Source organism: Carcharodon carcharias, chromosome 17 (genome assembly GCF_017639515.1).
Source record: "Carcharodon carcharias isolate sCarCar2 chromosome 17, sCarCar2.pri, whole genome shotgun sequence".
Taxonomy (NCBI): domain Eukaryota; kingdom Metazoa; phylum Chordata; class Chondrichthyes; order Lamniformes; family Lamnidae; genus Carcharodon; species Carcharodon carcharias.
Genome location: NC_054483.1, coordinates 31,276,218 through 31,288,916, shown reverse-complemented (window position 1 = coordinate 31,288,916; position 12,699 = coordinate 31,276,218). Strand labels below are relative to the sequence as shown.

Below are 12,699 nucleotides of genomic sequence, written 5' to 3'. Positions count from 1 at the left end.
ATCCCAGGAATGAAAGGCTTAACATATGAGGAACGTTTGAGGACTCTGGGTCTATACTCGACGGAGTTTAGAAGGATGAGGGGGGATCTGATTGAAACTTACAGAATACTGAAAGGCCCGGTTAGAGTGGACGTGGGAAGATGTTTCCATTAGTAGGAGAGACTAGGACCCGAAGGCACAGGCTCAGAGCAAAGGGAACACCTTTTAGGACAGAGATGAGGAGAAACTTCTTTAGCCAGAGAATGGTGAATCTATGGAATTCATTGCCACAGAAGGCTGTGGAGGCCAGCTCATTGAGTGTATTTAAGACGGAGATAGTTAGGTTCATGATTAGTAAGGGGATCAAAGGTTACAGGGAGAAGGCAGGAGAATGGGGTTGAGAAACTTCTCGGCCATGATTGAATGGCGGAGCAGACTCGGTGGGCCGAATGGCCTAATTTCTGCTCCTCTGTCTTATGGTCTTTTACGTTGTTGTTGCCTCAATGGAGATTAGTTTGGGAATTTGTTAAAAGTTAAGACAGTAGCAATTCATAGCCATGTGCATATATTTAACTTGTGTAAATTAATAAATGTCTCAGACATTCCACTTAAAAATATAGGTTATGACAGTTGTTTAAAGTTTCCCTCTGGGATTTTTAAATAACTCCACTGTACCAACTGCTGGGTCATAACAATGTCTTTTTCTAATATAACACTGACTATGGGGCGATGCAAGAAATGTTTAAAACGTTGAAAGGATAAGATAGGGGAGACAGAAGTGGGCCAATTGGGGCAGACAGTGGCATAATGGTAATGTTACTAGAATAGTAATCCAGGCTCATGCTCTGACAACACAAGTTCTCACCATCCCATCATGGTAGCTCATCTAATGGTGACCATGAAACCACTGTCAATTGTTGTAAAAGCCCATCTGGTTCACTAATGTTCTTTAGGGAAGGAAATCTGCTTTCCTTATCTGGTTTCCACGTGACTCCAAACACACAGCTATGTGGTTGACTCTTAACTGCCCTCTGAAATGGCACAGCAAGTCACTCAGTTCAAGGGCAATTAAAAATGGCCTTGCCAGTGATGCCCACATAATATTTAAATGTCTGAGATAAAGAATGAGGGGCTTTTGATATAAGATTAAATGCGAGAGATTTAGACGAGAGGGCAGGAGAGTCTTGACCACAGATGTTGTGAGGCTGAGAGATTCACTTCCAGAGTTAGTGGCAGAAACCGTGACAATATTCAAGACTAGGCAGGATAAGTGGATTTAAGGGATAGGAATATAAAGCAATGACTAATGCCATTTAATTGTGTGGAGATAAACATTGATATGACATTGAAGGCCTGTTTCAGTGTTGTAGCTTCTGTGTTTATGTGCATAAAGCAACTGGGGTAAGCCTAACAAAACAGATTAGGTATCTGTGGATGGGACTAATGGGAGACAGATCTCACCCAAGAATGGGGTTACTATTCAAAGGCCTAAGTAGTTGTTTCCGTGGTTTCCTGACGCCAACGGATAAAGCAGTGTATTACTGTTCATACTCACGTTTGTGAGGAAGCTGGGAAAGCAGTGGCTGTGAGGATAACAAGGAGGGAATGCGTGGAGCTTGGAGTAGAGGCTGTGGCTGGGGCTTTGCTCCTAGGATCCCTTGCTTCTGACCAGACAACATGTGCGAAGGGCTCTGCAAAAAATAAACATTAGTCAGCACGAAGAAGGGTTTCCAAGCTGTTAACATATACAATGCCTGCTCTGGGAAGATTCCACAATCGCTGTGGAATCTCATACTTCTAAAGTGGGGTAGCAGAGATTCAGAGTGTTTAGAATCTCTAAAATGTAGCAAGCTGTTTGGAAAACCCGTTTCGCAGTCCTTCAGAGGCTAGACCCGAGTCCTCCTGCAGACTGAAATGTGGCAAGCAGCCCTGAGAGCCCCAGCTGAGAACAGCACATGGACTCCAGTGAGGGGCGGGAGGAGGGTGGGAAGAGTCATGGGGGCTCCAGTGACAGGGGAGTGCAGTCCCAAGATTCCAGTGACTCCTGCAGCCAGTGCAGTGATGATACCTCAATAAAATCAGATGGAGAGAGCAGTACAGCTGATCAGTGTCCAACAGAAAGCAGAGACTCGTCTAAATGGACATCGCGGTGAGTCCCACAGTCTCAGCATCAGCACCAAATATCTCAATTGTATATTATATACACACACATTCCACATTAATAATCCCCATGAACACCTTGTATTTAAATAACACCTTCAATTCAATGAAACACCCTATTGTGTTATACAGGAGCATTATAAAACCAAGTGTAACACCAATTGACACAGGAGATATTTGGTCAAAGTAGTTAAGTTTTAAGGAATGCTTTAAAGGAGCAAAGCGAGAGAGCGAGGCAAGTATTCAAGAGCTTGAGGCCTAGCTAACTGAAGGTACAGCCACCAATGGTGGAGCAATTAAAATTGGGGCCTCAAGTTTACAGAGGATAGAATGGAGGGACCAGTCATGTGTGCATTGGAGAAGTCGAGAGTTTCAGCAGCAGCTGAGCTGAGACAGGGCAAAGTTGGGTGATATTGCAGCGGTGGAAAGCAGTCGTCTTTGTGACAACACAAACGTGTGTTCAAGTTGGGGAAGCTCAAGTCGGTGTCAAATACCAAGGTTGCAAACAAACTGGTTCAGCCTCTGATAGTTACAAGGGAGGGGGATGGAATTGGTCCAAGTCAGGGTGGTGTGAGACTTGGAAGGGAAATTGCAGGTGGTGGTGTTCCCATGTGTCTGTTGCCCTTGTCCTTCTAGGTGGAAGAGGTCGTGAGTTTGGAAGGAGCTGTTGAAGGAGCATTGTTCAGTGCTGCAGTGCATCTTGTTAATAGTATATAGAGTAAGCTCAGAGACAGCACCTAGGGGGATACAGAAGAGGAACTAGAAAAGGGAGTTCAGAGCTAAGGCAAGGGAGAAATTTAAAAGCAAGTTTGGCCCAGTGGGTTCATGGAAGGGAGGGACACAGTGCAGGCAACTGATTGGATTGCCTCAATCTTAGTGACAAAGTTGTTCATGCTCTCCCTGCACATTGTGTTAGAGCTGACAGCCAAGAGGGATTTAGGACAACAGTTCACAGGAGAGGAAAGAAGCCAGAGGTTCTCTCAGCATTCCAGGATGACAGTGAGCAGATAATTACAAGATCCAATTGTCTGCACTGGAGTGGTGTTTGGCTGCAGTAGAGAGCTTCAGTTGGAGATTGGTGACTGAGGGAATTTAAGGGTTAAGTTCTATCTAAAGTCTAGTCTTTTTCTAATCTAGCAATTAACTAAAAGTTGCTGTTATGGTTGGAAGAAGGTGAGTTTTAGACAGGAGAGGAGAAGCCAGCGAGAGCGTTATAAAAGGGCTCGAAAAACAGAAGCTGAAACCAGAGAGGGGAGGCGTATCCTCAGGACATTCAGGTGATGGAGTTTGAAGTGGCATCACAATTCAAAAAGTGCGCCATGCAGGGGAGGCTGCTGATTGGTGAATAGGATCAGGTGAGTACTTCTACTTCTTCTACTAATTAAACTGCTGCGGTCCATTAGCTTAAACAAAATAATGTGAGGACTTTGGATTGTAGTGGGAGTGTCTGGAGTGGAATAAGGCCCCTAGCGTAGTTAGTATTCTTTAAAGGGAGTATCTAACAAGTTTAATCTAAAGGGAAGTCATAGCAGCAGAGCTCACACCCATGAAATGCTCCTCCTGTGCTATGTGGGAAATCACGGACACTTCTAGTGTCCCTGGCGACGATGTGTGCAAGAAGTGTGTCCAGCTGCAGCTACTGGCTAACCTAATTTTGGAGCTGTGGGTGGATTCACTGTGGAGCATCTGCGATGCTGAGATTATTGTGGACAGCACGTTCATTGAGGTGGTCACACTGCAAGTAAAGACTGAAAAGGCAGAAAGGGGATGGGTGACCGCCAGTAGAGTAGAGAAAGTCAGGTAGTGCAGGAGTCCCCTGTGGCCATGCCCCTCTCTAACAGATATGCTGTTTTGGATACTGTTTGAGGGTTGGCGGGGGGACTTCTTGGGGGAAAGCAGCAGGAGCCAAGACCATGGCACCATGGGTGGCTCTGCTGCACAAGAGGGGAGGAAGAGAAGTGGCAGGGGATTCATTAGAAAGGAGAACAGATAGGCAGTTCTGTGGCCACAAAAGAGACTCCAGGATGGTACGTTGCCGTCGTGGTGCCAGGGTCAAGGATGTTTTGGAGAGGCTGCAGGGCATTCTGAAGGGGCGGTTGGGCGGGGGGGGTGGGGGTGGGGGTGTGGTTAATAGCCAGTAGTAGTGGTACACATTGGTACCAATGACATAGGTAACAAAAGGGATGAGGTCCTACAAGCTAAATATAGGGAGTTAGGACGTAAATTAAAAAGTCAGGCCTCAAAGGATTACTACCAGTGCCACATGCCAGCGAGAGCTGAAATAACAGGACATATCAGATGAATAAGTGGCTGAAGAAATGGTGTAGAGGAGCAGGATTCTGATTCCTGGGACATTGGGATTGGTTCTGAGGAAGGTGGGAACAGTACAGGTTGCATCTGGGCAGGACCGAGACCAATGTCCTCGAGAGGGTGTTTGCTAGTGCTGTCGGGGAAGGTTTAAACTAGAATGGCAGGGGGATGGGAACCTAAGCAGGGAGACAAAGGAGGGGGAAACAAGGATAGAAACGAAAGACAGAAAAGTAAGAAGTAAAAATAGGAGGCAGATAAAACAAGGGCGAAAAACAAATGAGGTCATAGTGCAAAATAAAGCTAAGATGACTAACAAGGTTAAAAACACAAGTCTAAGGCATTGTATCTTAATGCTTGGAGCATTCGCAATAAGGTAGATGAATTAACAGCGCAAGTAGATATAAATGGTTATGTTACAGTTGCAATTACAGAGACGTGGCTGCAGGGTGACCAAGGATGGGAACTGAACATCCGGGGTATTCAATATTTAGGAAGGATAGAAAAATAGGGAAAGGAGGTGGGGTAGCACCGTTAGTAAAGGAGGGAATCAATGCAATAGTGAGGAAGGATATTGGCTTGGAAAATCATGATGTGGAATCTGTTTGGGTGGAGATAAACACCAAGGGGCAGAAGACGCTGGTGAGGATTATCTATAGGCCCTAAACAGTAATGGAGATGTAAGGGAAGGCATTAAGCAGGAAGTTAGAAATGCATGCAATAAGGGTAAAACTGTAATCATGGGTGGCTTTGATCTACATATGGATTGGACAAACCAAACGAGCAATAATACCGTGGAGGAGGATTTCCTGGGAGTATAGTAAGACTAATACATCAAGTAACCATCTGGAGAGCAAGCTATCCTTGACTGGGTATTGTACAATGAGAAAGGATTAATTAACAATCTTGTTGTGTGGGGTCCCTTGGGGAAGAGTGACCATGAAATGATGGAATTGTTCATTAAGATGGAGAGCGAAGAAGAGGATTCTGAAACTAGGGCCCTGAATCTAAACAAAGGTTTATGGTTTATAAACAAAGATTATGAGGCACGCGCTGGCAACGATGGATTGGGGAACCTTACTAATAGGGTTGACGGTGGATAGGCAATGGCTAATATTTAAGGAACATGTACATGAATTACAACAATCATTCCTGTCGGCACAAAAATGAAACAAGAAAGGTGGCTCAACCATGGATTACAAAATAAATTAACGATAATATTAGATCCAAAGAGGAGACATATAAAATTGCCAGAAAAAGCAGCAAGCCTGGGGAATGGGAGCAGTTTAGAATTCAGCAAAAGTGGACAAAAACATTGATCAAGAAGGGGAAAATGGAGTATGAGAGTAAACTTGCAGCGAACATAAAAACTGACTGCAAAAGCTTCTATAAATATGTGAAGAGAAAGATTAGCCAAGACAAATGTAGGTCCCTTACAGTCAGAAACGGGGAAAATTATAATGGGGAACAAAGAAAAGACAGAAGGATTGAACACATATTTTGGTTCTGTCTTCACAAAAGAGGACACAAATAATTTCCCAGAAATGTGAGGGAACTAAGGGTCTAGTGAAAGGGAGGAATTGAAGAAAATCAGCATTAGTAAAAAAAAAAAAACGGTGCTAGAGAAATTAATTGGGTTAAAGGCTGAAAAATCCCCAGGGCCTGATAATCGACATTCCAGAGTGCTAAAGGAAATGGCCCTGGAAATATTAGATGCATTGGTGGTCATCTTTCAAAATTCTACGGACTCTGAAGCAGATGGAGGGTGGAAAATGTAACCCCACTATTTAAAAAACAGAGAATTATACACCAGTTAGCCTTGTTTTTTAACCTTGTTAGTCATCTTAGCTTTATTTTGCACTATGACCCCATTTGTTAGCCTACCAGTTAGTCAGAAGAGGGGAAAATGCTAGAGTCTATTATAAAAAGCGTGGTAACAGAACACTTAGAAAACATTAACGGGATTAGACAAAGTCAGTACAGGTCTATGAAAGGGAAATCATTCTTAGCTAGTCTACTGGAGTTTTTTGAGGATGTAGCTAGTAGGATAAGGGAAAAACAATGGATGTGGTGTATTTGGATTTCAAGAAGGCTTTTGATGAGGTCCCGCATAAGAGGCTACTGGGCAAAATTAAAGCACATGGAATCAGGGGTAATATACTGGCATGGATTGAAAATTGGTTAGCAGACAGGAAACAGAGTAGTGAGGAGAATGCAAGGAGGCTTCAGGACGATTTAGACAAGCTGTGTGTGTGGGCAAACACATGGTAGATGCAGTATAATGTGGATAAATGTGAAGTTATACGCTTTGGAGTGAAAAACAGAAAGACAGAGTATTATTTAAATGGTGATAAATGATGACATTTGGGTGTACAAAGGGATCAGGGTGTCCTTGTACACCAGTCAACAAAGTAAACAGGCAGGTGCAGCAAGCAATTAGGAAGGTAAATGGTATGTTGGCCTTCACTGCAAGAGGATTTGAGTTCAGAAGCAAGGATGTCATACTGCAGTTATACAAGGCCTTGGTGAGACCACGCCTGGAGTATTGCGTGCAGTTTTGGTCTCCCTACCCAAGAAAGGATATACTTGCCATAGAGGGAGTGCAGCAAAGGTTCACTAGGCTGATACTGGGGATGGCAGGACTGTTGTATGAGAAGAGATTGGTTTGACTGGGTCTGTATTCGCTAGAGTTTAGACGAATGAGAGGGGATCTGATTGAAACGTATAAAATTCTAACAGGGCTAGACAAACTAGATTCAGGGAGGATGTTTCCCCTGGTTGGGGAGTCTAGAACCAGGGGGCCACAGTCTCAGGGTATGGGACAGGCCAGTTAGGACTGAGATTAGGAAAAATTTCTTCACTCAGAGGGTGATCAACCTGTGGAATTCTCTACCACATAAGGTTGTGGAGGCTGGGTCACTGAGTATATTTAAGAAAGAAATTGATCATTTTTTGGATATTAGGGGCATGAAGGGGCATGGAGAGAAAGCAGGAATATGATGTTGAGATAGAGGATCAGCCGTGATCATATTGAATGGCGGAGCAGACTCAAAAAGCCGAATGGCCTACTCCTGCTCCTAGTTTCTATGCAGTCCAGCCAGATCTGGCAGTTAATGGCTTAACCGTCTGCTAACAACTTTTCTATTGAAGGGATCAGAGATGAAGGCAGTCTCAGAGTGAACAACCAGAATAAAAGAGTGTAACGGGTACTAGGAAGAAGATAGAAGTAAGGGCACGGTTGACCAAATTGGAGACGAGAGCAGGGCTCCAAAGAGTGAGGAGGAGCAAAACAAGAGCTCAATCCAAGAACAGCAGGGCTCCAAACAGAAGACAAGAGCTCAGCCTGAGAGGTGAGAAACAGCGAGAACCATAAGACCTTAAGACGTAAGGGCAGAAGTAGGCCATTTGGCCCATCAACTCTGCTCCGCTATTCAATGAGATTCTGGCTGATCTGATAATCCTCAACTCCACTTTCCTGCCTTTTCCCCATAACTCTTGATTCCCTTACTGATTAAAAATCTGTCTATCTCAGCCTTGAATATATTTAACAACCCAGCCTCTACAGCCCTCTGCGGTAAAGAATTCCACAGATTCACTACCCTCTGAGAGAAGAAATTCCTCCTCATCTCTGTCTTAAATGGGCGACCCTTTACAATAAGATTATGCCCTCTGGTCCTAGACTCTCCCACAAGAGGAAACAACCTTTCAGCATCTACCCTGTCAAGCCCCCTAGAATCTTATGTTTCAATAAGGTTGCGTCTCATTCTTCTAAACACCAATGAGTACAGGCCCAACCTAATCAACCTCTCCTCATAAGGAAATCCCTCCATCCCTGGGATCAACCTAGTGAATCTTCTCTGGGCTGCCTCCAATGCCAGTATATCTTTCCTTAAATAAGAGGACCAAAACTGTTCACAGTATTCTAGGTGTGGTCTAACTCATGCCTTGAATAGTTTTAGCAAGACTTCCCTATTCCTAATGCAGACTGGGTGACCACTTTGCGGGAAACACCTCCAGTCTATCCGCAAGGATGGCCCAGACCTTCCAGTTTCTTGCCATTTCAATATACCACCCTGTTCTTATGTCCACATGTACAGTCTCGGCTTGCTGCAATGTTCCAGTGAAGCCCAACGCAAACTGGATGAACAGCATCTCATCTTCTGATTAGGCACCTTTCAGCCTTCTGGACGTAACAGTGAGTTCAACAACTTCAGACCATGAACTCTTTCCTTCATCCTCACCCTTTTTTCATTCCTTTTCTTCTACATTTATTTTTATTTTTTACCCACTTGTTTTATTTCTATTCATTTAATCCATAGTTTTATCCCCCTTTTTTATCACATCTGCTACCCTTTTTTCCCCATACCACTGCCACCTCCCCCAAACCCTACAGGGCCATTTGTCACTTATTCCATGTTGTTCTTTCACACAATGCTACCCTTGTTCTGCTATAATCACATTCTGCTTTCTTACCTTTATGCCACTATTAGCACTAACCATTACCATTAACAATCCCTTTGTCCTTTAGGTCATGACATCTTTGTCAATCCCCCTTTGCCCCACTATCGCTGGCCTTCTTTCCAGCTCCACCTGCCCCACCCCCTTTAAACAGTATAAATTTCAATACATTTCCACTTCTCTTCGACTCTGAAGAAGGGTCATATGGATTCGAAACATTAACTTTGTTTTTCTCTCCCCATAGATGCTGTCAGGCCTGCTGAGTTTTTCCAGCATTTTCTGCTTGTGTTTCAGATTTCCAGCATCCACAGTATTTTGATCCCTGTGGTATTCCACTAGTTACAGTTGCCATCCTGAAAATTCCCCCCTTATTTCAACTCTGTCTTCTATTAGTTAGCCAATCTTCTATCCATGCTAATATATTACCGCCAACACCATGGGTTCGTCTTATTAAGTAACCTTATGTGCAGTACCTTATCGAACGCCTTTTAGAAACCCAAGTATATTACATCTACTGGTTCCCTTTTATCTATCCTGCTTGTTACCTCCTCAAAACAGTGGGGCTACAAAGAGTACGGAAAGGGAAGACGAGCTCAATTTGAGAACAGCAGGGCTACAAACAGTGCTGAGAGGGAAGACAACAGTTCAGTCCAAGAACAGCAGGGCTACAAAAAGAACGGAGGGAAAAGGCAAGAGCTCAGTGCAGGACAGTGGGGTAAAATGGTTTCCAGTCAGAGCCCAGGTTAGTAAAGAAAAATCAAGGTGTGACATCACAGGGACACGGGCAGGAGATTGGCTAGTGAGTATTTTCGATCTAAAATATGGAATAAACAGGGGAGTCTTACCTTTTTTTATTGGGTAGGATTTATTTCTACCAGTAAGTTATATTAAGTATTACTAACACTTATTGGTATTGATATGTTTTTTGATAAGAAGGTTTATTAGTACAAGCAAGGTTTCATAAGTATTGGTAAGGTTTATCAATATAGTAAGGTTTATTAGTAGCAGTATGTTTTAATTAGTATTGGGAAAGATGTATTAACATTGGTAAGGTTTAACCAGGATGTGGTCACCCTGCAGTTTAAGAATATGCAGAGAGAGGGGAATGGGTGACCATCAGGCAGTCAAAAAGAAACAGACAGGTAGTGCAGGGGTCCTCGGATTACATCCCACTCTCCGACCCTGGAGAGCTCTGAATACTGATGAGAGTGAAGGTTCATCGGGGGAATGCAGCCTGAGCCAAGTCCATGGTACCATGGGTGGCTCATGTGTACGGGGGGGAACAAGGAAGATTGGAAGAGCAATAATGATAGGTGATTCGATAAGTTATGGGAATAGACAGGCATTTCTGTGGCCTCAGACGTGAATCCAGGATGGTGTGTTGCCTCCCTGGTGCTAGGGTCAAGGGTGTCACTGCGAGGTGACAGAACATCCTGAAGAGGGAGGGAAAACAGCCAGCAATTGTGGTCCACATCTGTACCAATGACATAGTTGCAAAGAGGGATGTGGTCCTGCAATCCAAATTTCGGGAGCAAGGTAGAAAATTAGCACACAGGACTTCAAAAGTAGTAATCTCCAGATTACTCCTGTTGCCATGCACAAATGAGTACAGAAATATGAGGATAAGGCAGTTGAATGTGCGATTGGAAAGATGGTGCAGGAAGCAGGCCTTTAGATTCTTGGGGCTAGCACTGGAGAAGATGGGACCTGTACAGGCAGGACAGGCTACAGCTGGACAGAGCCAGGACAGAGTTGCTTGTGAGGCTTTTTGCTTGTGCTGTTGGGGAGGTTTTAAACTAACTCAGCAGGGGTGTGGGAACCAGGGGAGTATATTATAGAGGAATACCAGGGTGCACAGAATACTGGCAGAGATAGACAGCGCTAGAGTCAGTAATACTAAGTTAGCTGGTGGGGCTAGAGTCAAGGAGAAAGTGATAGAGTCTATATCAGAGTAACTGTGTACGTATGTGAATGCATAGGGTGTGGAAAAAAAGACTGGTGAGTAACAGGAGCAGATTGCCATTTGGAATATGATGACATGGCTATAACAGAGACCTAGCTCAAGGAAGGGCAGGACTAGGTGCTAAATATCCCTGGATACAAGCTGGTCAGGAAAGATAGGAAAGGAATAAAAGGGGGAAGGGTGCCAGTATTGATTAATGAGAACATTGCAATGCTGGAGAAAGAGGATGTCCCAGAGGGATCAAGGGCAGAATCTATTTGGCTACAACTCAGGAACAAAAACGGTGCATAGACATTGCTCAATGTAGATTACAGGCACCAACTAGTGGGAAGGATGTAGAGGAACAAATTTGCCAAGAAATTACAGAGAGGTGTAAAAATTATAGTGTGCTTAAAATAGAGGAACTTCAATTATCCAAATATAGACTGGGATAGTAGTAGAGCAAAGGACAGAGGGCCAAGAGCTGCTTGAGTATGTTCAGGAAAATTTGCTTCAGCAGTGTGTCTCCTGTCCAAGAGAGGAGGCACTGCAAGGCCTGGTTCTTGGAATGAGGTGGGTCAAGTGTCAGTAGGAAAACATTGCAGGGACATTGATCATTGTATCATATGTTTTAGGCTGGCTATGGAAAAGGATAAACAACAGTCCAGACTAAGAAAAATTAATTGGAGAAAAGCCACTTCAAAAGTTCAATGGAGCAAGAACAATCTGTACCCAATAAATTGGAATCAAAGATTGGCAGGTAAAACAGCAGCTGATCAATGGGCTATCTTCAAAAGAGGAGATGATTCGGGCACATTCAAGGTATATTCCCTCAAAAGGGAAAGGTAGGGCAAACAAATACAGAGCTCCGTGGATCACAAAGGAGATGGAAATTAAGATAAAGAAAAAGTGTGCTTAAGACAGGTGTGAGTTAGAAAATACAATTGAAAACCAAGCTGAACACAGGAGGTGCAGAGAGATGCGAAAGCAAATAAGAGAAGCAAACAGGGAATATGAAAAGAGAATGTCAGGTAACATAAAAGGGAATTCCAAAGTTTTCTATAGGCATTTAAATAGTAAATGGTAAAAAGGAGTAGGGCCAATTAAAGACCATGGGAGCAGGGGGTGCAGCTGAGGTAGTAAATGAATACATTGCCTCTGTCTTTACCAAGGGAGGATACGCTCCCCAGGCCATGGTAAAAGATGTGGTAATTCAGACACTAGGTGGGTTTAAAACTGAAAAGGAGGTAGTATTGGATAGGGTATCTGGATTGAAAGTTTGCAAGACACGGGGACCGGATGAGATGCATCCAACAATGCTGAGGGAAGTGGAAGTGCAAACTGCAGAGGCACTGCTCATCATTTTTCAGTCTTTCTTGGACTTGGAGTGGTCCTGGAGGACCGGAGAACTGCAAACGTTACACCCTTCTTCATAAAACAGTATAAAGATAAGCCCAGCAACTACAGGCCAGTCAGTTTAACTTTGGTGGTTGAAACCGTGGGTGCAGCGAGGCCCTGTTGAGATGGCAAGGTCAACAGTGTGGCTGTGAATCTGCATTGGGCAGTTTACATGGAGGGAGAGATGTATGGTAGTTAAGAGGGCAGTGAACTCAGAGGATAAAGAGTACGATAATTGAGATGGATCACTGAGGATAAGCAGATCAGTTTAGGGGCTGAAGGAGGAAAGCAGTGAAGACATCGTGATGAGAAAATTTATCATAAGTGGGATGACACAAGAACAACAATTTCAAATAATGAGAGGTGAGAGGCATTGAACAATATGAGATGTTCAATGGAAAAAAAAGTGCTTAGAAGAGTAAGGGGATCGGGTGAAGATTTTGGTGTGAAGCATT

At 43.8% G+C, this 12,699-nt stretch overlaps 1 protein-coding gene across 3 annotated transcripts in view; it reads right to left on the bottom strand.

Annotated features, from left to right (window-relative positions):
• Positions 1–12,699, bottom strand: part of LOC121289823 (cell division cycle and apoptosis regulator protein 1-like) — a 52,473-nt gene that overhangs the window by 28,545 nt on the left and 11,229 nt on the right. For all 3 annotated transcript variants that reach the window (XM_041209698.1, XM_041209700.1, XM_041209699.1), the window contains one exon: positions 1,535–1,670. In XM_041209698.1, the coding sequence (XP_041065632.1) occupies positions 1,535–1,670 (136 nt within the window). The remainder of the gene's footprint in view (positions 1–1,534; positions 1,671–12,699) is intronic.